Here is a 26,010-nt window from a genome sequence, read left to right on the forward strand (position 1 = left end):
CTCTTAAATACAGAAGCGACTTAACATCAATATGGGAATATATTTTATATTTAATATATATTCATATATTTATATATAGAAAACATTTACCAAGTGCCTTCTATCAGGGATTCAACATGATCATCGTTTTTAATGAACTAATGATCTTGTGGAGGAGTAACAGTTATTATACATTCTGCTGTGTACAATAAAAGAGATAATGTGTGGGAATTGAGGTAAAAAACAAACCCACAGGAAAACACAGAGTGAACAGATGGGAAGTCTTCTCTGATGAGGTAACATTTTCACTACATCTTTTGATAGGCAAGGAGGAGTTTACATGTAGAGGAGAGGAAATGATTCTAGTTAGAGAGAAAAGTATAGAGACATGAATTAGCCTCCGATCTGGGGACTTCGTGGCATGATTGTGAACAAATTAAAAACCTGTGGGACTGGTCCCTGTAAAAAAAAAACCAGCATTAGCCCTGGCTGGTGTGGCTCAGTGGACTGAGCGTCAGCCTGTGAACCAAAGGGTCACCTGTTCCATTCCCAGTTTAGGGCACATGCCTGGGTTGCAAGCCAGGTCCCTAGTGAGGGGCGCACTCGAGAGGTAACCACACATTGATGCTTCTTTCCCTCTCTTTCGTCCTCCTTTCACATCTGTCTAAAAGTAAAAAGTAAATAAAATTGTAAAAAAGAAAAACCCCAAAACCTAGTATTAACATTCAACAGCTTTCAGCTTCCCACAAATTTACTTTGGCAATCCATTTCTACGGTCATACCCTGGACCTTGTTCTTATTTCTTTACTTGTTCAGCAAGTACTTATTGAATGTCTACCTATGTATGCTAGGCACTGTTCTGGTCCTCAGGGGACAGATGCGATTCCTGCTCTTCTGATATACATACAAATCAGGAAACGCCAACAACAAATAAGAAAAACTGGGCAATAGCAGATAGTCATACATGCCTGCACAGAATTAAACAGGATTATGCGATAAGGAGTTACTTAGATTGGGTGGTTAAAGGGGACCCATATGATGAGTTATTCTGTAAGTTGAGACCCGAATGACCAGAGGGAATAAGCTATATGATGACTGGGTGAAAATATTATAGTCTGCATGTATAATTACTGTGAAGGTCAGAAGAGAGGACCAGGAAGAAGGCCAGTGGACAGATGCATGATGGGCAAGGAGGGAAATGGCTATGCAATGATGTCAGGAAGGGAAGCAGTGGCCAAGTGAAGGGGAATCCAGGCCAGGGTAGCAAGCTATGATTGTACTTTAAATGCAGTGGGAAGCCATTAGGGGGTTGAAAGTGAAAGAGTGAGTGGCATGATCTGATTGATGGCTTTGAAAGGTTATTCTGGCTGCTCTGCCACGAATGAATTGTGAGGGGCCAGGGTAGAAGTACCGCATCCAGTTAAGTAGGACTTGCGAGACATGAGAGGTCAAAGTGACTTGGACAAAGGTGGTAGGAAGATGTGGAAAGGTAGATATGTTTGGGATACGTTCTGGCAGTAAAGTGAACAATCCTTCTGAGCTTTTATTTGAGGAGGCACTGCAGATGGTGGTTTAACTTACTGAGATGGATAGGAACAGGCAGAATTGGTTGTGACAGTGCAACAAGAGTTTTGCTGTGGTCATGGTAAGTTTGGGATACACAGATGGAAATGTCAGGTAAGAATGTGTGAACGTGGAGTTCTGAGGGAAGTCAAGCACAGCTACCATGTCCCTGTGCAAATACTGCACATCTAGAGTTAAGCAGTGTGTGTGTGGCCTAAAGAACATCACTAGCACAGATTTAGGAATTGCAGGTCTAGAGATAGTATTAAAGCTATAGGAATGAATGGGATTTCAGCAAACTTCAGATAATAATTTTTAACAGAAGCAATGATGCAAAGTTTTCAAAATTCATCTTTAATTCCTTATCAAGAACCAGTTCAAACAATTCTTTTGCTGGACAATAAAATTTAAGACATGCTGTCAAATTTGTAAATTATTCATTGTTGATGTTTTAATGTGTGCAATACCCAGATTACCTATGTCATTCATAATTGTTTATATCAGTCACCTACTATCTCTTCAAATACTTTCATGATTTTTGCTGCTTTTCATTTATTTTACATTTAAGTCTTTTATGCATCTGGAATATGGTTTAGTACAAAGTGGGAAGAATCTGAATTTATTTTATTTCAAATCTTAGCCAGCTATCTCAAAACACTTACCATATAAGCAAACCTAGGCTTATTGATCTGAAATGCCATGTGCTGGGTTCCCAGGTGGATTCTAGGATCTATTTCTGGAACCTCTGTTCTGTTTCTTGTGCTTTTACTATGATCCAGGTTATGTTTTTATATCAAATTCAAATTGCATATAGATTTAAAAATTTCCATGTTACAATATCTGTGCATTTATCAAGTTTCAATGAAAACTACTTTGCTGGTGTCCCATGAAGTTCTTCCATACCATAAGCCAATTCCTGAGTCTGCTGAGTCACGTATCACTGAAAAGTTACACTTTAGCTCATTTCTCTGCTTCATATCCTGTCAGCATTTCCAGGCAAATGATTTTAGAAAATGTAATTTTTTATGGATTTATTATAAACCTGAAAGATTGATAAAATAAAAAAAGATTATAAAACCCTGTCAGAGTTTATGTGGAAGAAAATACATGGAAAATAGCCAATTCTATAAAACAATTACGGAAAGAGGACTTCTCACTGCCAAATATAAAACATGATGATAATATGAAGACAAAACTAGTTTTTCATCTCCATTTCCTACAAACACAAGGAGTTTTATAATGTAAAAAACTCTGAATAATTATATTGTCAACAAATGTGGTCTAGAGTTTAAGTTCTGTCACGAATAAGTCCTGATGATGCAACTGCAAGAACAGGAAGGCGTCCTAGAGTCGTTACCAAGATTCGTGAGCTGCACCAACATGCAAACTGACACATTGCCTCCTTCGTCAAGAAGTCTAACTTCAAAAATGTCAATTGAACTAAAGAGTAACATAAAATAGTAAAAAGTTTAATCACGTAAAGGCGATGTGTTAAATACAAGATTATTCTGTCACGTGACGGTATAGAAGCAGATGAATTCCAGCTGTTGCACGCTGGAGAACAGTGGTTATCCGGGGGAAGTTCTGTTAAGAAATTATAAATTCTCAGCTTTCCTGCAAGGCATGCATCCAGTTTGGTCTAACTTCTAAAGAAGTTTCCACTCTTTGAAGATGTTAATCATAATCCCTGTAAGAGAAACGCAACTGGCTTTTTAATGGTAGATAATATCAAAGGCCACCTTGATGTCATAGGCACCTTAAATTTACATGTCCACAAAGTCTCTATTTTTTTTCAAACCTCACCTTCCCACTTTTCTTTTCTTGATAATTATACCACTTCCACCTTATAACCTAAGCCAGAAACACAAAAAATCAGGCTTCGTCTGTCCCTTGCCTTACTTCTATATCTGATTGTCATCCAAGTTGTGTTGATTTTACTTGCTTATCTCACATATGCTCCTTCTAATGGTCCTGACTGCTTTTATCTTGAGTGAGGCACTGATCTTACCTTGAACTTCTTTCTCTTCACTAAGCAATCCACTCATCATCTGGCCACCAGAATATCTTTACCAATGCAAAGTTCCTCACGTTACTCTTCTATCAAAAGACTTTTGTGGGCTTTCCTTTACCCGTAGGAGAAGCTTTACTCTTCAGAGTGGCATCCAAAGCTCTCCATAATCTGCCCCTTGTTTGTCTTTAGCTTCAGATCTTTGCACCCTCCTAGCATGCCTCACTCCAACCACACCTGACTGCTTGGGGTGCTGGGGACCCTTTGTTTGGCTTCAGGTCTTTCTGCCTTCACTCCCTCTTAGAATGCCTCCCACCATTTTTTAGACAACCTAATTATGTTTCAAGATTTCAAAATTCATCACCTTTGGGTAGCATTTTCTGTTGTCATCCACCCACAGTGTAGTCACATTCTTCCTTTGTATTCCTACTGTGGACCCCCTTTTTACTACAGCACCCACAAAACTGTTTTACCTATTATCTGCTTCCCTAACAGACTGGAAGCTCTTTAAGTCAGGGAGCTTACATGTATTTTTTTCTGTTATCCCTAGCATCTAGCAATGCCTGCCCAATTTAGGCACTCTGTAAAAATTCTTTGAATGAATGAGTTAATAAGTGAGAAATTTCAGGGTCATGATGGAAAGGGTTGTCAGAGCATGCAATAGTTGTTGAAGCTGGTCAAGAGGAAGACCCAAGGCAATACACTGATGAGAGTAAGGAAAAGGGGAATTTACTAAGGGGACTTGGCTTTGTATGGTGATCAAGGATAGAGGCATGGTGTGAGCAACTGGCTTTAAGCTTCTGATTAGAATTCTGGTATAAGGTTATTCCATTGCTATAGAAGTTCAGGTGGCAGCTGAGATCAAATGAAGTTAGCTGGATATCATCCAGTTTGCAAATATTAGCACACATACCAAATTTTTACAACAGAGCTTCATTTATCTAGTGCTTCACAGTATGCAAAATTTTCTACTTTATTATTTGACCCTTGGAACAGTTAACTCCCTAAGCTTCTTTTTCCTTTTTGGTAAAATGAAGATAATAGCTCTTTCTTAGGATTGTTTGCAAGATGTATTATATATCGGGCACACGGTTGGGTCCTAAATGTGTTGTTAGATTAGAAATGTGTGGCCCCTGCTTGTTAAATGACTTGATTGAGGTCACCAAGATAACTTGGTGGCAGATTTAGGTATAAATTTTAATTGTATTGTCCTCCTCTTGTAGTATTTTTATTATACTCCAATATAATGAGATATTTTGTATTTACTTGGCACACGGCACCCTTAGTTTGCTTGAGAGGCTTGCCCAGAAGTAGGCTTTGTAATTACTCTATCAGAGAGCTGACTGCCAAAATCAAGCAAAATCCATAACATGGCAAAGACCAAAATGGAAATACAAACAGTGTTTTTATAGTTTGCATTGCTTCCTAGTGTCTCTGTTTTACACTTGACAGTTTTCAGCAGAGAATCTGAGCAGGCTGTCTCCTGCCTTCTTGAAGGTCTGTGAAGATGTGCTCTCATTTCAACTGACCTTTCAAATATGGTTTTTAAGTCCAGTTTTATGCCAGAGCAAGTGTCAGTTTGGGGCCTTAGAATTAAGGTAACAGGCACCAGCCATGTGGCGGGAACAGAAGGAGAACGACTCTGAGCAGAAGCCAGCCCTGACAGCCACGCCCATCTGTCCTTGTGTTTTCTGTAGGATTCCACCCAGGAAGAATCTGAAGACACAAAGTATAAACTGGAGATGAAATTATTAAGTGAAATAGTTTCAGCAGGTAGCTGTCTAACTTACATTTTTAGAATTTAAGTTGACTGGGATTTGCTGCTTACAAAAGAAATGCAAGGTGGTTGTAAAAAAATTCAGATGTTGCAGAAATATATTTAAAGTGAAAATTCTTCATAATCCCTCTTCTGAGGTAATCAGTTGTAACAAATTTCTTTTATTTGTGCTTGATTCCTCTCCTGTTTCTCTCTCTCAGTTTTTAATAAAACCATGGGCTCATATCATACAAATATTTTTGTTGAAAATTACTTTTTTTCAACCTAACAGTATTTGTTATGCTATATACATTGTACATGCATACATAGAACATAACACATATACTACTTAAATGAGAAATATTCAACATCATTCTAAGTCAGCACCCATTGGCAACTCTATCTTTTTAGTAGCTCTATAATTCCATCCAATAATGGAACATTATTTAAATCTTTATTGATAGGCAGTAAGGTTATTTTGAATTCTTTATCATTACAAACAGCATTGCCACGAACCTTCACAAGCACACACATGCAATCAGAAATTTCTCAGTCTCATTCTGACAAATAGCAATTCGATATTGTTTAAAAATGTCAAAATGATAGTGATGTATAATTTGCAATCTTTTGAGATTAATTGCAAAGTTTGCAAAGTTTGAGATTAATGTACATCTTTTCATTAACTTTATCATTATGCTGCTTTCCCAGTAGCTTCTAATTAATCTATTTTCTATAGAGTTCTCAGCATATTTTTTCATAACAGGCTTCTTGTCTACTTTAATTTTTCTAACACACTTTTGTATCTGCAGTCAACTAGGTTTATATGTTTGTAATTTTCTGTAACTTTTATGAGGTAATTTTCCTGTTGAACATATGATTCTACAGTGAATTCATAACCTTTGTAAATAATACCAAGGTTTTCTACATGATGATCCCCAATTAACATATATCATAGATGTCTAAATTTGGACATAGTCTGCTTTCTTACTTTCTTTTCAGGTAAATGGATCAGTAATTAAATACTTTGGAAAATTAATTAAAGCCTACATTATATTAAATGTGCACAAGGAAAAAAGGGAAAGCACTGGACTGGATTTTCCTTTGGCTGTTTCCATCAATGTTCAGTGCCTGATCTCCATGGGTTAAATTCAGTGTTATTTCCATGGGCTTCCTTTTGTGGGTGAGGATAATTGTAATGATCAGCAATAAGGCCACCATTCCTGCGTTTTTACTCTGTCTGGCACCAGTTGTGAGCTCTTTACATGCATGAACTCGCAATTCCCCCCTATTCTGCTAGATGGATACTACTATCATATCGATTTTGTAGAGGAAGTAACTGATATGTTAATTAGCATACATTGCATAAGGGTGGAACCTGTCCCCTTTCTTACTCATTGCACTGTATTGATAGAATTTTAGTGAAATATAGAAATGGTCCCAGTGATATACGTGACTTCTGATAGTCCCCTGATTGTGCATTGAGAATTATGGAACCATAGAATTTCCCCATAAAATATTTGAACACAAGGGATAACCCAATCCAGCTTCTTCACTTTCAAGCTTCTGTCCCCGTTTTTCTATGAGCTGGGGCTCTTTTTGTTGAGAAAAGACATTAGCTTTAATTTACATATGTACCAAAATTTATTTTTTTACCATTTCACTTTTTTTCTTTCAGATATTTAGATCCATAAGGTTCAAATTTAAGAAACTAATTTGGCAGTTATCAAGTTTTGTGGGAAGCCATTTTTGAATGAAGGGTAGCAGAATATGCTGCCCCCAAATATGCCACATCGGCGTGAGGATTATTTTGAGCTGAAAGCAATTGAAAAGATATAGATGCAAGAAAAGCTCCCTACCTTCTATTTGCCTACAAGCAGAATATAAATATTCAGAGGTGTCCCTCCTCTCCTCACTACTGGGAAGGACAAAGCTTTATAACTATCAGAGACAGCTATAGACCCCATCAGCCTGGAGAGGGCAGCAGAGGAGTCTACCTAACAAACTATGAACTAGCCTTTGTCTCCACCTCAGACTGCTTTTCTTTGCCTGTCATTTTACTGCAAATTTATAAAATGCCATGTAAGCTGGAGTTCTAGGCCACCTCTTCAAATTACTTACTTTTCTCTGGGGATATTTCATGTATACATGAGACATGCATGTTAATAAAATTCTGCTGTTCTCTTATTAATATGCCTTTTACTACAGAGGTCTCAGCCACGAAATCACAAGAGTACAGGGAAAATTATTTTCTCTCCCCTACAATAAGACATATTTTTAAAGGCTTTCTTTTAATAACTCGTGCTTTTTCTATACAAGTTCCATAGCCCTCCCTGCACCCCACCTCCCTGCACACGTGCATGACCCCACTCCAGTGGCCGATCAGCTTTGTGAGTAGTTTTGAACTAATTACTTTTTTGAAAAGTTTTAGTAGCTAAATAAAAACTTCCTTTACCATCACTAGATATTTTTCATTCCCCCCCCAAAATGCAAAAATGTTATGATCTATTTAGAAGCTGACCTAATCTGATTAATTTTAGCACAGTTGCTGCTGCTGGAGAATGCTGCTGAAAGGACGTATTTCTTTGAAGAAAATGAGGTTGATATATTCCAGTTCACATCTCTGGGTGGAGTGTACCACTTGGATATTTTGGAGCTTCCCCCACAGTGTAAGCCAGTGAAGGGCTGGATGATTATGGAAGTAGGTTGATTTTTAAAATTTGTGAGTAAAATAATTTCTCACTCTTCTCCTTTATTTCAAATGCACTAACACCCAACAATGAACTTTAACTCTATTAAGCAAGCACAAAAGGAAAAAAATATAATTTTAAACCATCTTGAATTTATAAAATTTGAATCAGTACTAAAGGGACAGAATTGAAAATAATATGGATTTTAAAACTAGAATCATGCACATTAACTTAATTGGGAACCTATAGCACTGTGTTTGCATTGCATCAGTTTGGCCTTAATAATGATAGTTTGTTTCAGAGGCTGGAAAACTTTTTCTTTAAAGGACCAGGTGGTAAATATTTTCACCTTTGCTGCCATACCAGCTCTGTTGCAACTTCTCTGCTCTGCCACTGTGATGCTGAAACAGCCATATGTAAATGAATGGGCATGGGTGTGTTCTAGTTAAACATTATATACAAACACTGGTGGTGGGCTGTATTTTCCAGGGACCATAATTTGTGGGCTCTGGTCTAGATTAAGCGGTTCCCTACATGTGGTCCCTTGACTAGAAATATCAGCATCTGGCATCATCTAGGAATTCACTAGAAGTGCAAATTCATGGGCCCCACCTCAGTCGTGCTGAATCAGAAATTCTGGAGGTGTGAGACTCGGCGGCCTGTATTTTAGCAAAACACACCTAAAGAACGGCTGGTCTGGACCCTTGATACACAAAATGTGGCCTGTCAGTCAGCAGCATCTAAATGCATCATTTGGGGCTTCTCTCTGACCTCCCGAACTTGCATTTAACAAGACCCTCGGGGGATTCATACGCACACTGAAGCTTGAGAAGCACTGATCCAGGTGTTGCCAGTGCTCTTGATGCACTGACCACACTTGGAGTAGTAAGGACGCTGATAGTAACAGCTGTTAGATCATCTGTCAAGGCATTCCTGGCTCCTGTTTTAACAAGTGGTAACATTTGCACTAGTACTGACTTGGTTTCACTTTACCTCACGGCTTGGCTCCCAAATATACCCGGTTCTGTTGTCATGGCCCTTCCCCCTTCCTGCCCTGCTGCCCTTCTTTTTTCTCTTCTCTCTCCTCTAACACGTCAGGTACCTAGATTCCCAGGCACTTCTCAACTGTATTTTAGGATATTGGTGCATTCTTGTATTAGAGCAGTATTCTCAACTTTTATTTTTTTTCCCCATTATCACCTCTCTAAGGAGCTCTTGTAAACATTTTTTTTTCTCTAGCCAACCCCACCTCTGCCATGGAATGTTAATGCCATAGGGAGACTGTATCCATGTACATGTTGTGTACATCTGTGCTTTATACATGAAAGAGTAAGATTTCTCCATGCTCCCCCAAACTGATCTTCAGCCTATCTGGCATGGTATTGTCATTCTTTTCCCCCTTTCCCCTCAAAGGAGAATGCATTTATTAGAGCAAGCCTGGGGGAGATAATCTGACCTATTGCCACTTTGAAAAATCTGTTTTAATCAGCCTGCCCTACCTTGAGGATACTTGAAGGATAGTGGGGAGTCCAAGGAAGGTATTCCTTTGGTGAAAGTAGGCCTTCAAAACTCTTTGTTTATAGGGAGGTCTGGGCTTGATCTGGGGTTTTCAAGCTTCATCCAAAGATCTTTGCCAGATGTCCTGAGACGACCACTCTGTGCTCTCCGTCTGAGCCCAGAGTCTCCTCCCTCACACTCACTTTTTTTTCTCTCCTGCAACAAAGGGGCCTTCCTACTTGTTTTCAAGTATCTTTTCAATAATTTCCCTCTCCTCTAGAGTTTTTTCCTGTCCAGTTTTTTCTCTGTTTTGTAACATTTTTAACCTTCCCTAGATCTTTTTCTACACTTAGATATGTGTTGCATTTAGAGAATGGACAGATCTCCCTTATCCCAGAGAAGTCTGCACTTGGTTTAATTTATTTTATGTTTTCCCAGCTTTATTGAGATGTAATTGCCATGTAAGTCTAAGGTGTACAGTGTGATGATTTTTACTTTCATCCATTCACATCTACACTTGTTAGGCTGCTTATACTTGTTTCTCTCTTCACCTGCACACCATGGCCATGGCACTGGGACATGGGACCTGGGGTCCCATAAGTCTGTTTTTTGAGTTCTGATGACTCTGTGAAATCATTTTGTAATCACTGGCAAATTGCATTCTTTATGTAAGTCCCAGTTACCTTCTTTGTTTTTTGAAAAAATATATTTAAATTCACAGTTTACATACAATATTATTTTGTATTAGTTCCAGGTGTACAGTATAGTGATTGGACAGTCACATACATAAGGTGATCCCCTTGATATTTCCAGTACCCAACTGGCACCATACATAGTTATTACAGTATGTAATGACTTTACATCCCCATGACTATTTGTAGCTACTAATTCGTACTTCTCAGTCTTTTCACCTTTTTCACCCAATTCCCAGTCACCTTCTTTGTTAACCATAAGCCTGTAGAACTGCTTGGGGAAGTATAGTGCTGAGGAAGTCCCAGCCTAGAACTTGGCCCATAAAAGGGCTCTTTAATTACATTCAAATATAGTGATTTTTTCCCTCTCAGTCATTATCTTTTAATTTTGTCATGACATTTTGTTACTTAATCTATAATTAAATGGGAGTGAACTTTAGTGTTGGGGTGGCAGGGACTGGATGGAAGGGGCAAAGGGGGATGGAAATGGAAGATATCTCTAGTAGTGTCAACAATATAAATAATAACTATATAGCTTATTCACCAATATTTATATCTTTAACTGTTACCAGTCTGCTTCTAACTTGGTATTGCTTTGGTTATTTTGAAAAGATACTCAAAGAAGGATTACAGAAATATGTATATCCTCCAGCAACTACAGAAGACCTTGAAACAGAAAATGCTTTCCCACCTGTAGACGTCATGCTTGAGGTTCATAAGAATGTGATCTTTTTTGAGAATCCTACGATTGCAAGATGGGATGCTGAAGGTACAGCAACACCTTTAACTAGCTTTGATTATTACATAATGAAAAAGATATACTAATATAAATTCTTAAATCAATACAGGAAATGCAGTAAGTAAACTATTTTACATATTTCTATACCAGTTCCGGGGTCTATGTTTTATTTGCTCTCCGTGGAAATAAATAGGGTTTGGAGTTTAAAAATGTATTGAACTTTATGACTCACTGTTTATATTTGCCATAATCTCTGAAGAATTACAATTCAGATTGGGGTTAAAATTTGATTATTTTAAAGTGAATGATTTATAAATTATAAATCTTTTAAAAATATATTTTATTGATTATACTATTATAGTTGTCACATTTCCCCCCTTTATTCCCCTCCACCCTGCACACCTCCTCCCACTTGCATGTCCCCCCTTTAGTTCATGTGCATGGGTTATATGTAAAAGTTCTTTGGCTTCTACATTTCCTATACTATTCTTAACCTCCCCATCTATTTCCTACCTACCATCTGTGCTACTTATTCTCTGTACCAGTTCCCTCTCTCTCCCTCCACTCCCCTACTACTAACCCTCCTTGTGATCTCCATTTCTGTAAATCTGTTCCTGTTCTAGTTGTTTGCTTAGTTTGTTTTTGTTATTGTGATTTTTTTTTGTTTGGTTGTTAATAGCTGTGAGTTTGTCATCATTTTAGTGTTCATATTTTTTATCTTTTTCTTAGATAAGTCCCTTTAACATTTCATATAATAAGGGCTGGGTGATGATGAACTCCTTTAACTTGACCTTATCTGGGAAGCACTTTATCTGCCCTTCTATTATAAATGATAGCTTTGCTGGATGGAGTAATCTTGGATGTAGGTCCTTTTCTTTCATAACTTCAAATACTTCTTTCCAGCCCCTTCTTGCCTTTAATGTTTCTTTTGAGAAATCAGCCGATGGTCTCATGGGAACTCCTTTGTAGGTAACTGTCTCTTTTTTCTTTCTGCTTTTAAGATTCTCTGTTTATCTTTAATCTTGGCTAATGTAATTATAATGTGCCTTGGTGTGTTCCTCCTTGGGTCCAACTTCTTTGGGGCTCTCTGAGCTTCCTGAACTTCCTAAAAATATATTTCCTTTGCCAGATTGGGGAAGTTCTCCTTCATTATTTTTTCAAATAAGTTCTTGATTTCTCACTCTTCCTCTTCTCCTTCTGGCATCCCTATGATTCAGATGTTGGAATATTTAAAGATGTCCTGGAGGTTCCTAAGCCTCTCCTCATTTTTTTGAATTCTTGTTTCTTTATTCTGTTCCAATTGAATGTTTCTTTCTCCCTTCTGCTCCAAACCATTGATTTGAGTCCCAGCTTCCTTCCCATCACTGTTGGTTCCTTGTACATTTTCCTTTATTTCACTTTTCATAGTCTTCATTTTTTCATCTAATTTGTGGCCATATTCAACCACTTCTGTGAGCATCCTGATTACCAGTATTTTGAACTGTGCATCTGATAGGTTGTCTATCTCTTCATTGCTTAGTTGTATTTTTTTCTGGAGCTATGATCTGCTCTTTCATTTGGGCCATTTTTTTTGTCTTGACACACCTGTTACGTAGTGAGGGGCGGAGCCTTAGGTGTTCACCAGGGTGGGCTAACCCATGTTGCTGCCTTGTGATGCTGTATGTGGGAGAGGGGTCAGAGAGGGAACAGTACCACTTGCTCTGTTCACTGCCGGCTTTCAGTTATTTCCCTTGCTTTCCACAGCAAATTGGGCCCTTCTGGTGCTAATTCCTGGGTGGGTGGGTTTGTGTACATTCTTGGACCCTGTGGATCTCTCCAACAACAAACTCCTGTGAGGCTGGCAGTTTCTCCTGGCTCCTCAACCCCCACAGGTGTTTTCAGTCAGAGGTTTGAGGCTTTATTTCCCTGCACTGGGAACCCGGGTTGAGAGGTGGGTTTCGCTCCCCAGGTGTTCCTCCCGGTTTATCTGCACGTGAATGTGGGACTGCCCAGTTCGCATGCTGCTACCTCCCTGGTCCTCCAGCCGCCACCAGGTTGTGTGCCTGGCTGCCCATCTCCGCCCCTCCTACTGGTCTGGGTGAGTGTTTCTTCTTTAACTCCTTGGTTGCTGGACTTCCATGCAGTTCGATTTTTTGACAGTTCTGGTTGTTTTTTATTTTTAGATTTGTTGTTGTCCTTCTTTTGGTTGTATAAGGAGGCACAGTGTGTCTACCTACATCTCTGTCTTGGCCAGAAATATATAAATTATAAATCTTATTACAACTAAGTATTGAAGTATTGGGGATGGGAAGTGAGCATATAGGAAACCTAAGAAAGAAGAAAACTAGCGACTGTGTGCCTCTTTAAAACTTTTAATTGTTGAAACAGGAAAATACTGCATATTCAAATGTTAAATAAGTATCATAAATCAGAAGTACTAATAGAAATTCTAAGTAATGATTCACTAATCATTAACATATACTATTTTGGCTTGGCTGGTTGAAGTTTGAAGGTCTTGGTCTCGTGAATTAATGTATGCAGTGTGGAGGCTCCTAGATGAAAGGTGTAAGCTTTGTTTTTAGTGGGAGTTATTTTACATTCATCTGTTTATTTGTGAAAGAATGTACGTATTTGGTGATGGGTTGGAAACAGTTTAGATCACTAAATAACAGAGCTACTATTTAATCTATTTAGTTGTGGGGACAAAGAATTTAGGAACTTCTCTACCAAAAAGGATAAATATTTTGGAGTTTAAACAATTTTATGATTGCTATAATATTCCATGCTTTTGCTTGCGTACACATAGCTGCAAGATAACATGTATATTCTAGAAATAGTTTATGTATTATAAACAGTAGATTTTTAACAATACATTAAACTATAAAATACATTCAAAATAAACAATTAGGTAATTTCTTCCTTTTATATTGCTTTAGAAGTTTTACATATCCTTTCCTTTAATGATAATGTTTGTAAATATGTTACATTAAAAATTATTCACACTAAATTAGAATTAGACAAGATAAATTATTGACATGACTTAGCAAAATATAACTTATAAAATTTGATTCTAACTGTAGTCATTAGATAGCATGCAACTCCAGTATTTTTTAAACCATGAGGAAACTTTTTGCCTGGAATGAACAGAAACTTGGAGGATCTATTTATAGGTGATACTTAATTTTTACCTTCACAAATTAAATTGTTAATGTAAAAACAAAAGGGGAAATAAAAATAACTTTGTCAGCATAATTGTATTTGTTATATTAAAGAGTCAAACATAGTTAGTAGAACCATAAATGTGAGGAGAAAGCCAAGTGGAAATGGAGAGGGCATTCTGGGAAAATAACAGTTCATTCATTTGTTGCACAAATATGCTAAACAATAAAAGTACAGAGATAAATGCATTCTGTCCTCTGGGAGTTTTTAAAGTTGTAGGGGAGGCAGGCAGGGAAAACCTCATGACATAATTTAGTGAGGTGCTACCATAGATAGAAGTGCTGTAGGGCAGAGCAGTGATTGGGTCTGTGTGGAGAGTTAAGGACGAAATATTGAACAGGTCCTGAGGAGACTAAGAGAACATTCTTGTATGAGACTTTGCATGGGCCTGTGTCTGTCTTTCTTGGGTGTATACCTAGGAGTGGAATTGCTGAGTTGAGTGATAAATTTATGCTAACTTTTTAAGAAACTGCCAAAATGTTTTTCAAAGTAGCTGTACCATTTTATATGCTTGCTAGCAATATGACTTTTCCCATTTCTCTGTATCCTTGGCAGCGTTTTTTATTCTGTCTTTTTTGTTATAACCATCATAGTAGGTATGATGTGGTATCATGTGGTTTTAATTTGTATTTCCTTAATGACTGATAATGTTGAGCATCTTTTTTATGTATTTATTATCCTTTCATATATTTTCTTTGGTGAAATGTTATTCAAATCTTGTACCCATTTTTAACTGGGTTGCATTTTTTACTAAATTTATTGGTGTTACGTTGGTTAATAAAATTATATAGGTTTAAGGTATACAACCCTATATAATACATCATCTGTATGGTGTAATATGTGCTCCCAATCACACATTATGTCTCCTTTATTGCCCTTTATCCCCCCTTTAACTGGGTTGTGTTGTATTATTGAGTCATAAAAGACCACCTATTATATGATTGCATTTATATGAAAAGTCCAGAAAAGACAAATCTTTAGAGACAGGAAGTATATTAATAGTTGCCTGGGGCTGGAAGGTGGGAACGGGAATTAACTATAAGTGGGCACAGGGAGGTTATCTGGAAGATAATCATGTCCTAAAACTGGATTGTGGCGATAGTCGCACAACTGAGTAAATGTACTAAAATAATTTCATTGTATTCTTGGGACAGGTAAATTTTAATGCTGTTTTTAAAATGGGTGAAAAGAGGTTCTTTAAAATATTAAGGAAGATTACTCTAGGAAGAAAGAACTGCATTTGCAGAGGTACACAGGTATATGAGGTCATTGGGGAAGGAAAAAAGGTGTGGCTGAAATCAGGTGTGAGTCGGGGTAAGGGATGAAGCCAGAATGTGGGCCAAATCTTCACTGATGGGTCTTACATGCTATGCTGGGGAGTTCGTACTTGATCCTCCCCAGGAGACAGGAAGAAACTCCCAGCAAAGTGGACTTTTTGTTGAGATTCTATTCTATACATTTATACACAATGTCATTATTTCACTCAACTTTTTGTATAGGGAAAGAAATGAGACCTATTTCATTTTCTTCACTTATTCTAAAGGTAAACATTGGAAAACTGATGGCATCAGTAATGTATTTTACAAATCAGGAGAAAGACTTATAACATTCAGCCTGGAAATTTTTGGCCCTATTACTTTGATTCAAGATACTCATATTAACATGCCATACCAGTCATGGGAACTAAGACCACTTGACGAGAATCAAGTACGGTTGACTGTGACTACAGTATTTACTGAGATCCACATACAAATTAAGGTAAATCGCTGTTACAGCAAGTCATATCCAAGAGGTAAACCTCACCTTGGACTGTAAGAGAGTGTGTCAAAGCTATCAATCACTGGTAAACTACATATTGAAATGTTTTTTAATAAATATATTTAACATATACCTTGAGTTATAATTTCTAAATGAAATATTCATTGAGTAGATAGAAAATAATATATAAAAAAGGGAGGCCCAAATTTGTACCCTGAAGTTATCAGAAATAGACCAAGTAATGAAGCTACAAGCCTGGTAGTAGTATGACTCTCAGAGAGTTTCTGACCCGCTCCTGAGAGGCTTCCTGACCTTTGTCACCAAGCCATTTGAAACCCCCTCTGAGGTTTCTCTCTGAAGGAGCCTCTGTTGCCTGCCAGTCATAAATTACATGACCTGGAATTTAAAGACATAAAAAGTACATTAGTGGTTGACTGAGGCTGAAGGTGGGCTTGGGGATTAACTGTAAATAGGCACGAGGGATCTCGTGGGCGTGGGGGGAACTAAGAAAATGTTCTAAAACTGATTTATGGTGATAGCCACACCACTCAAAAAAGCTACAAAAAAATCATTGCATGATGCACTTGAAATGGGTAAATTTATGATATATAAAATACACCTCAGTAAAATTGTTCTAAGAGAGATAGCCTGAAATCCCTTATGAATGTGGCAGGAAGACTAGATAACATCAAACTTTGCTTTTAAAAGCAGATGAGAGGTGTGAATTCTTTACACCTTCAAAGTGCCAGTGCAAACTTTGTGAACTTTAAAACTGTATGATGATTTTGCATTATTATGTTAAATCTTATATAGGTAAGAAATTATCTTTAAAGGTTGTCCCATGACTACTGTTAAATAGCTGTTATTATTCAATAGAAACACACACAGTATTCTTAGGTTGTAGCTTATAAAATAAGAGACCTGCAAGACCCTTTAGTCCTGTCTCTTGATTGTTCAGATTAAAGCCCAAGAATTGACAAACTGCTTAAGGTAACATGGAGACTTTGTGGGAGAGCTGTCAGAGTGGTCCCAGGACCTGTCTGTCCTGCATTCTTTTTGATGTAGAATGAAATAGGGTTTTTGAAAGATGGTATAAAGAACCCAAAGGCTAGAACACAAGTGATAATGAAGTAATGATTTATTAAAAACTTTTTTTCCTCATTGAAACTAGGGAGATCTCTGCATGTTAGCTTCAATTAAACTAAAAAATAAAAGTCATTACTCTATTTTGGAAGGAAAATGGATGACTCTTTATTCTTTCATTATTGCTTTGAAAGAAGTTGGATTGAATATCTTTCCTACTGCTCACTCTCATTTTTATGTTGTTACAAACTATAAGGTAAGAATGAGTCTTTCCAAATTTCATGTAATGGACATTTAGAATGCTAGCAAGTATTAACTTTTATATAAATCTTAAGGTCCATTATGGGTTTTCTCTATTCACTTACATGAGATTATATAGTTAGAAAGGAAGGAATAAATGGCAAGACCAGAAACTCAGGGTTCTCACAAGTTTAACAATTTCCCCAAGAAAGTAAGCCTCAGAGTGATCTCCATGTTGACACATGGAGCTCGTCCGCAGCTGGCCGGGGTCAGTGCAGACAGAGTCAGGGCCACTTCCCGTCTTCTACAGCTTCTTGCTTCTTCCAGACGGGAGACATGAGAGATTTCTTAAAAGTGACTCAGCAGTTTCCCAGCCATGACAAGTCGTGTGAAATTAAAACACACACACGAACAACTGGTAGACAAAACCCACTTCCGCCTGTTTCTGGCAGAGCCAGCCCCCTGGTTCACATGCTGCTTTGTGTTGTGAGGCTTTAGTTAAATGAGATCCTTCCATGCTAACCTGTGAGCTCTTTGAGGATGGGGACTGTTTTCTAATCAACTTTGATTGATTCTTCTAGCATCTACCATATTCCTAGAATACAGCAGACTTTTAATAAACATTCATGACATGTAAATGAAGACACAGTAGTTTCTAGTCATGAAAGGTGTTTTGGGCAGACAAGTTCAATACTCAAAAACAAGTTCATAATATACCAAAAATGAAAATGTAGGCAGATATTCATGTAACATCTAAAAAGAATTATATCAATACGAATGTGTATATGTGTAGGAAAAAATAAAACCACCTTAGTTTTAGTAACTCAAATGACTGGTTACTCTGCATATGCTCAATGTAGTGTACATTAATCTTTTCAGAATATTAAAGAATTTCTTTTTCTGAGCACCTATGTTCTAGGCATTGCTTTATTTGCTTAGGATACAGTAGTGAATAATTTTTCTTTAAAGGTTCCTGTCCTTGTGGAGCTTACATTCTAGTAGAGGGAGGCAAAAACAAGCAATAAACATAAAAAAAAATGGTTTCATGTCAAAGATGGATAAAGTGCTATGAGAAAAAGAAAATGTAGATCAGAAACACTAGGCTTAGGGCAGTGCACAGTACCAAATAGGATACTGGGGGCTCAGTGAGAAGATAAGATTCGAGGTGGGGAATTTCATAGGAAACAGCTTCCAGGCTGAGTGGCTGGGTATGCTTGAATAGTGGAGGAGCAGCAAGGAGGCCAGGCAAGGAGGCCAGGTGCCTTGAGCTGAGAGAGCAAAGGGAGAAGAAAAAACAAGGTCAGGGATAATGGGGTGTACTCGAGGGAGTGTGGATCACACAGACTCTTGTAGACCACAGTAAGGACTTTGGATTCTATTCTGAGAAAATGGAAATGTCATTGCTTTGTTTTGAGAGGAATCATGTAACCTGACTTACATTTTAAGTGGATTTTTCTGTGTTGAGAATAGACTATAGGAGGCCAAGAATGGAAGGGAGAGTTGTTGAGAAGGCTCTATGATCAGCTCTGTTTGTTTGTATATTGTGACAGGTGCCTTTGGTAGAAATGAAAGCTTATCGACAAATGTCCCTGCTAAGTCCTGCTTTTGCGTTTGGTTGGAGCAGGTGGAATATGCAATGTGGTTCTAACAATGTTGTATTTAAGGTATAGTATGCAAAAAAAACCATAACACTGCTTTGTCCTCCAAAGGAAAAGGTACTCAAAAGACAAATGAATGTAGACCATGATTTTTCCCCTTAAAAAGATGAAAACAAATTAACATTCAAAATAAAGTTTTAAAACTTTAAAAAAATTGTCAAAAATACAAAACTAAACTATGTAAAAGTTCTGCTTTCCTTGTCTATGATGGTACCAAATGCTCCTGATTTCAGACTAGAGTCATATCTCTTTATAGTGCCTCAGGAACAAATGGGAGCCTTTAATGCAAATGTGTATCTATGATTCACAGACGCTCCTCTGAGAGAGCGAGGCCTCCAATTTGACTCTCAGGCCTGCTAAATTCTAAAAGCTGACTGACAGATGTTTTAGTGTAACTTTGCCACCATATTTATTTATCTTGTTTATTGTGTTTCTCCCAGTAGAATGTAAGCTCCTTGAGTTATTGATTAATATTCTGTGTTTTTTTGTTTTGTTGTTGTTAGCACATCCCCAGCAACTAGAATAGTATCTGGCACATAATAGCCACTCAATAAATATTTGTTGAAGGAATTAATACACTTTGATAAGTTCTGTAAACACCAATATTTAGGGGACTTGAGTTGAACCCTTTAAATGATACTATCCTGCCAAAATAACTAATAGAAGAGGATTTCTCTAATTTTCTTTCTTTAGGTGAGTGAACACCTTACTAATGAAGAACCTATTCAAAACTCGAATTGGGCTCTTTTAATGTTTAATGGTGATAGAGCACAAAGGCTCAAGATTGACGAACATAGTGAGGCTTTCTCTGAAGCTGTTAAAGAAGAAACCGAGTTTCATTCCACTGTCTATCACATGGTTAAAGATTTTGCTTCTGAAGGAGCAATGGAGAAAGTTAGGAGCTCCGACTGCCAGTTTATTGACACTCTCTGCCATCTGCTCCTCTCGATTAGATTACTCAGCTATTCGTAGTCTCTGCTGATACATTTTATTCAGTATGAAGAATCAAGCAACTTGGAGAAAAATCGGGTATTTCCTCAATAAAATGTAGCAAGTAAATATATTTCAAATAGGCTGCTAAAATGATCTAATCAGCAATTACACTCAAATTTTATTTTTTTAAATGTGGGTTTTTTTCCCCCTATGATTACCAGCCCACTGAGAGTTAGCTTTCATTGTATGAAGATTTAATGATTCTTTATTTCAATAAATTTTAACAAACAATATATAATATCTTCTCAAAAAGCTCATTAAAAGATCATGGGGAGGTATTCACACACAAAAAAGGGAATTTAAAAATCTTATAGTCATTCTGAGAACCTCTGGTTCCAGGCTCTATTCTCCCAGCTAAAAGTCACTAATTTACAAAATTCAGATACTGAAACTTTAAAAACCAAGATATACACGCTAGGATATTCTACAGTCACACTGGCGGTGGACCATTGTGTCGGAGTTGGGTAAATGGCCACAAGATATGTTCTAGAGACATCCAGGAGTCCCCATCCTGGGTGGGAGCAGCATCCACGGACTTCTGGAAAAACCGGCCTGTGAGGAAGCTTATCAAAGCTGCAAATAGTACAATTAACACCACAGAGAGCCAGAGTGCCCTATTAGCCTTTCTGATGGAAGTCTTGAGATTTGTTGCCCAGGAAGTCATCATGTCATAACTAAAAGGGAAACACAAATTCAGAATTTGGTCATTACAGCAAACTGTTACTAGAGACACTCCTTTTGTCAGCAATACCAATCAGGTCATCGACCTACCGTGTATACCCGCAACACCACTCTGTGATAAACTACACAATGTAATCTGTTGTTTGGCTTTGGCCGCAACCTGCCCCACCCCCTTATAATTGTTAGAATTAAAGAAATAACATGTTATGGTCAGAATCTGAAAATTACATGATTTAGGCATTGTGTAACTCCTAACAAGTGCCTACATATGAGAATCTCATTCTCTCAGTCAGGTAAGACGTGTCCCTACAGTCAAAACAACAATATATTTACTGAGTGGAGTATATGTGTATATAGGAACATGTCACTTATTTCTTACCACACCTTAGATGTTTTTGGTGAACTGAAATTTAAACTCTATTTCTTTTAGAAACGTCCACCAAAAAACTTAATACAGTATCACTTAAGTTTTTGAAAATCATTAACTCTGGTCTAAACCCTGTACTAAGCATGTTACACACACTAATCCATTTAATTGTGACAATAAGACAATGGCATAGGTACTAGTCTCCCTCCTGTTTTATAGATGAAGAAACCGGTGCTCAAAGATGGATGAGCGTGCCCAGTCTCACAGCCAGCTAGTGAGCTGGAGTTGAGCCGCGGCCATCTGGCTGCAGGGCCAGGTTCCAGCACGGAACGCTCCTGCCTGTTATAACTCATAGGTTCAGGGATAACCCCTGGAGACCATATGAAGTTTGTTATTCATCTTAAATTTAAGAACTTGACAGGTCTTTCAGTAAAGTGATTTAATCCAGAATAATACTGTTAACTTTACCTTCCCTTTCCCAATTCTACTAAAATGATATAATTTGGCAGATAGACGACTTACATTGAAGAGACATCCCATTTTGATGGATTATTTCTCTTTTCAGAAAAACTTGGCTTTCTTGTCCTTTCTTCTATTTCTTCTCCAGGTGGTTCTGAGTCATCTTTAGTTCTGTAAATAAGTATTTTAAAAAATATTCAAAACTAAAGATAAAATGCTATAAAGTATTGTTAAATTTTACTGTATTATATACATGGTCACAAATATTTGTTTTGCTTTAGAACAATTTGATAAATATCTTTCTAAACATCAAATCACCAAATTTATATAGTTAACCATTTTGTTTTCATTAAGTCGTATTCTACCAACTGGGCTTTAATAACCTGTCTTAATTGATTTTACTCTTTGTAGGTTTTTTGATCAATGCTAAATTGGAGTAACTTAAAAGTGTTATTTCTTCTCTTTCTCCAAAAATATTGACTTTAAAATTGACTTTAAAACTGCTTATGAAAATATTCTCAGTGTAAAGCCAGTTAAGATATGCTAGCAGTATTCAATGATCTGGCAAATAGAATTGATGTTATTTTAAATAAAATCATATTATCTACAGGAGAATTCCCTTACCTGAACAAAACTTTGTTGCGTTACTATGTTTGTTGATGAGTTCCTAGTTTGATTTGAGTTTTGATATCTCAAGCTCATAATGCCCTCACAATTGCCAAAGGGAACTGTGTCTCAAAGATAGTGCTTTAGGCAAACAAGTACAGGGAATGTATGTGGTAGACTCCAGTTTAGTTTGGAAAGGAAACAAGGCCTCAAAGCCAGGATCAATTGCATTCTTGTAGGATTCTGGAGGTTTCAGTCTTTTGTTTACAAAGACTTGTCGGTAAGAAATCATAATAACAAAAAGCAAGTAATGGATTGTTTTATTTTGCAGGAAACTCTTGATTTTTTTTTCTCCCCAGATCAGAGAATATCTATTATGGTAACTCTAAAAGAGTTTTCAGTACGTGCAACGGGATTATTTAAACACACACATGAAACACAAGAAACTTGCAGGGGTGTCCAACCTTTTGGCGTCTCTGGGCCACATTGGAAGAGGAGTTGTCTGGGGCTACACATCAAATACACAAACATTAATGAAAACTGATGAGCAAAAAAAAGTGGTTTTAAGTACGTTTACGATTTTGTGTTGGGCCACATTCATAGCCATCCTGGCTGCAGGTGGCCCTCGGGCTGTGGGTTGGACACCCTGGAGGCACTGTGTCCTGTAATCATCTTTGTACACCTTAGACGGAGTGCAGTGTCTGTTGCATAGCAGGTACTCAGTGAGCATGAACGTAAAATAATTTCACTAAGCTCTCTACAGGTGAGAAATCGAGACCAAGTAAGTTTAAAGCAATTTGTCCAATGTCACCCAATGACTTAGAGGCATTTGTTCATGTCCCTGCTTCCTGCCCTTGCTCTTGTGCTTTAGAAGTATGTTTTGTTTAACTTGCTAGATATAGAGATACTAATATAGAGTTTTATGTTTCCCTTGCTCTTTATTTATGTAAAGGGAAAATATATATAATGCACATATATTACATATGTGCTTACATTTTATATATTTTATATATATATAATTCATATATATATAAATTCATGTATTTTTTTTAAATGGACATTTTACTTCTGTGGCTCTTTATTCACCTTCCCCCCTGCTGGCCAGATGCCTAGACAGGAAAAAAAATTGCCTAGACAGGAAAAAAAATTATCTTCACAAATCCAGCAAATTTCAGGGTCTTTTCTGACTTAAGACCCCACTGTCTCAGTTCTGAGCATGACAAGAGTGAATGTGTTCACAAATAGCATTTCCATAATGCCTTATAGTTTGTAAGTCTCAAACAATGGCCTATCCTTTATATCATGCAGCACTGATTTCATCTCCACAGAATTAAAATGCTCCCCTCTGTTCATGCCCCAGCTCACATCAGGTTAGCAAACACACCAAACTTCACCTACTTTAGCTCACATTTTTCTTCTTCACCATCTGCCCAGGAATAGGTGCTGATAAATCGATGTAATGAGGGACGGTGTTCGCTCTGCTTTGACCCCAAAATACGCCTACATAGAGATGATTATATCCACTTGTCAAATCAAATACATCCATAGCCATTATTAATTTATTTCCTACTGCCTAAATCAATTCAAAAATTGTATGTTCTAATTATTTTCCTTGGCACTCACATAACACTTAAAACAATTTCATAGTGTGCCAATTTTTATAATTATTCTGCTTATATCAAATTCACACATTTACTTTAGCACAGTTCAAAATAGCAAAGTTCCCAAAGAGCAACCATGTAATTACACTTACCAACTGCTTGACCTCCTGCTGAATCGGTCATTGTTTTCCATCCCAGCCACCTTCAGTGTTCCAGTGTTAAAGAAATGACAAAATATGAATTTAGTGAAATAAGCTTACATTTTTGTTACATGAAAATTAATTTGCTTTTGACAGAACATTTAGGGCATTGCTTACCATTGCTGCATTCCCAAGATTCCTGGGTAAAGAAGCAATTGTCACTCTCCGAAGAGAAGATGGCTATTTAAAAGGGGAAAATAGACATTTAGAAAATTCTTAGTATTTTATCCTTGAATGAAACACTGGTGACTATCCTTGTACGTACACATCCATGCACTTGACTCTTACTGAGGAAAACAGTCGACATTTTTAAAAGGATTTTGTTATGAACAAATTGTCTTCCAGAAATACTCATTTACATCCCACCATCCCAACATTGGTGAGGATGATTTTTGCCAAATAAGGAGTATAAGCTTTCTTGTTTAGGTTGTCTTGTAGTAACATTCAATACTTTTTCTATGTTAAATAACCATATATCTATATCTATCTGCTCTGAGAACCACTTGCTTATGATCTATGCCCATACACCATCATCCCTAAATTAATTTCATAGGTTAGTTGAGCATCAAGAATATCAAACTGTGGTCCATGAAACCTGGGTTCAGATCATGTTTCTACCACTACATATATCATAACTAAGCACTTCTGTGCTTCTCACTTTCTTCATGAGTGAACAAGAGGTTTGGATGGAATAATGTCAAGAGTCACTTGCTCAAAAATACTATTCCAAAATTCTGTGTAATCTTGATTTTCAAACTCCTTTTCAGCTAGGCATACAGCCTCCAGAAATTAAAAAAAAAACAAACAAACTGTTGTTTCTAGTTTTATCTGCAAGTAAAGTGAAAAGAGAAATGCTTTCCGGGACTTCTAGGAGGTTATCTTTAAAGGGCAAGGGCATCCCTGTCTTGAAAATGGGGACAGACTCATAGATGGAGAGCAGGATGACAGCTAGTGCGTGTGTGTGTGGAGGGTGGGGGGTGGAAGGTGTTTGGTGAGTAGAGGGAAAGGGTTGAGCAAAAAGGGAAAGGGACTCATGGACATGGACAGCAGGGTGGTGACTGCTGTGGGGAGGGGAGTCTAAGGGGACTAAAAGGTAATATAAAAAATTACAATAAAGATTAAATTTTTAAAAAATGCCGTCTTTGCTTTTTCATTTTTCTTGGAATATGGCTCAGGGAAATGACCAGGACTTTGTGCCTGGAACGGAAGCAGCTAGAGAGGAGGAGACTGCGCCCAGTGGAATTTGTGAAGCTGCCCTACCAGCTCCCCTTTCGTGTGAGAGAAACTATTGTTTACAGCTTCTTCTCACTGCCAGGCAAACTTAGTTGATATACCAATATAGCAGGAAATATAAAAGCATACAATGTTATAAACAAATATACAAATAACATATATATGCATACATATGAATACGTATATATGAAGTAAAGTTATTTTATGACTTACATTTAAAGCTATGTTCAAATATTTTTAAACATCTCACATATAATATCTGATAGACATTTTTAAAGTGAATCAGTAAGTGATTTATTAATTACCTTGGAGTTTAGAGAAGCTGAGCGTTTTTTAACTTGGCATTCATCTGAGGGGAAAACATTTGCACATTTTAGAAATTACATTTGTAATTTCTGTTAATGCAATGGTGTTAACTCTTTACAAAGAGAATATTAAGACCCTGAAGTTATAAATATCAAGTTATCACTTATTTGGTGATTCATAACAATTACCATCTTAACCAATGGAAATAGTCTTGTATGTTACTACATATGTCAAGGAGGCTGACCTAGCACATAGTAGGCACTAAACGAATGTCTGCTGAATAAATGAATCCAAATTACAGATAGAAGATAATCAAATATGGTTACTTTGCTAGGAGAGGGAACATGTCATTAAGAATCCTCAGAAGTTCATACTGCTTATTTAAAATAAACTATTATAAGATTTATATAAACTTTATATTAAGACATTTTCTATGGACTTATAAGTGCCCATATTTTCCAATTCATTAGTCAGCTCAACTGGTCATCTAGGGTTATTCCTTCCAGGAGGAATATAAAAGCACTGTTGATGAGAACGGCTCATTAAAGCTCTTCTGCCGTGCTGTATGTGTGGAGGAAGAGCTGGCTCAAACATACCCTGAGTGGGAGAACACTGAGTGGGAGGGTCGACTCAATGGGTAGGATTAAATGTATGCTCCGATCTTAGTGATTTAACTTAATGAATTTTTGATGTCATTACCAAAGAA

At 37.2% G+C, this 26,010-nt stretch overlaps 2 protein-coding genes across 6 annotated transcripts in view; one reads left to right on the plus strand and one right to left on the minus strand.

Annotated features, from left to right (window-relative positions):
- The window catches only part of CFAP94 (cilia and flagella associated protein 94), a 58,846-nt gene extending 38,978 nt beyond the window's left edge, over positions 1 to 19,868 (plus strand). For both annotated transcript variants that reach the window (XM_036019243.1, XM_036019244.1), the window contains 7 exons: positions 5,248 to 5,323; positions 7,844 to 8,004; positions 10,795 to 10,951; positions 15,663 to 15,877; positions 17,049 to 17,216; positions 18,751 to 18,864; positions 19,552 to 19,868. In XM_036019243.1, coding sequence (XP_035875136.1) covers positions 5,248 to 5,323; positions 7,844 to 8,004; positions 10,795 to 10,951; positions 15,663 to 15,877; positions 17,049 to 17,216; positions 18,751 to 18,864; positions 19,552 to 19,830 — 1,170 coding nt within the window. In that variant the 3' untranslated portion in view covers positions 19,831 to 19,868. The remainder of the gene's footprint in view (positions 1 to 5,247; positions 5,324 to 7,843; positions 8,005 to 10,794; positions 10,952 to 15,662; positions 15,878 to 17,048; positions 17,217 to 18,750; positions 18,865 to 19,551) is intronic.
- A 128-nt stretch (positions 19,869 to 19,996) lies between these two features.
- The window catches only part of IRAG2 (inositol 1,4,5-triphosphate receptor associated 2), a 42,813-nt gene continuing 36,799 nt past the window's right edge, over positions 19,997 to 26,010 (minus strand). For all 4 annotated transcript variants that reach the window (XM_036019247.1, XM_036019246.1, XM_036019245.1 and 1 more), the window contains 6 exons: positions 25,304 to 25,347; positions 23,883 to 23,945; positions 23,718 to 23,767; positions 23,363 to 23,464; positions 21,422 to 21,529; positions 19,997 to 20,525 (listed from right to left, as the gene is read on the minus strand). In XM_036019247.1, coding sequence (XP_035875140.1) covers positions 20,282 to 20,525; positions 21,422 to 21,529; positions 23,363 to 23,464; positions 23,718 to 23,767; positions 23,883 to 23,945; positions 25,304 to 25,347 — 611 coding nt within the window. In that variant the 3' untranslated portion in view covers positions 19,997 to 20,281. The remainder of the gene's footprint in view (positions 20,526 to 21,421; positions 21,530 to 23,362; positions 23,465 to 23,717; positions 23,768 to 23,882; positions 23,946 to 25,303; positions 25,348 to 26,010) is intronic.

The sequence above is a fragment of the Phyllostomus discolor genome, chromosome 2 (assembly GCF_004126475.2).
Source record: "Phyllostomus discolor isolate MPI-MPIP mPhyDis1 chromosome 2, mPhyDis1.pri.v3, whole genome shotgun sequence".
Classification (NCBI taxonomy): domain Eukaryota; kingdom Metazoa; phylum Chordata; class Mammalia; order Chiroptera; family Phyllostomidae; genus Phyllostomus; species Phyllostomus discolor.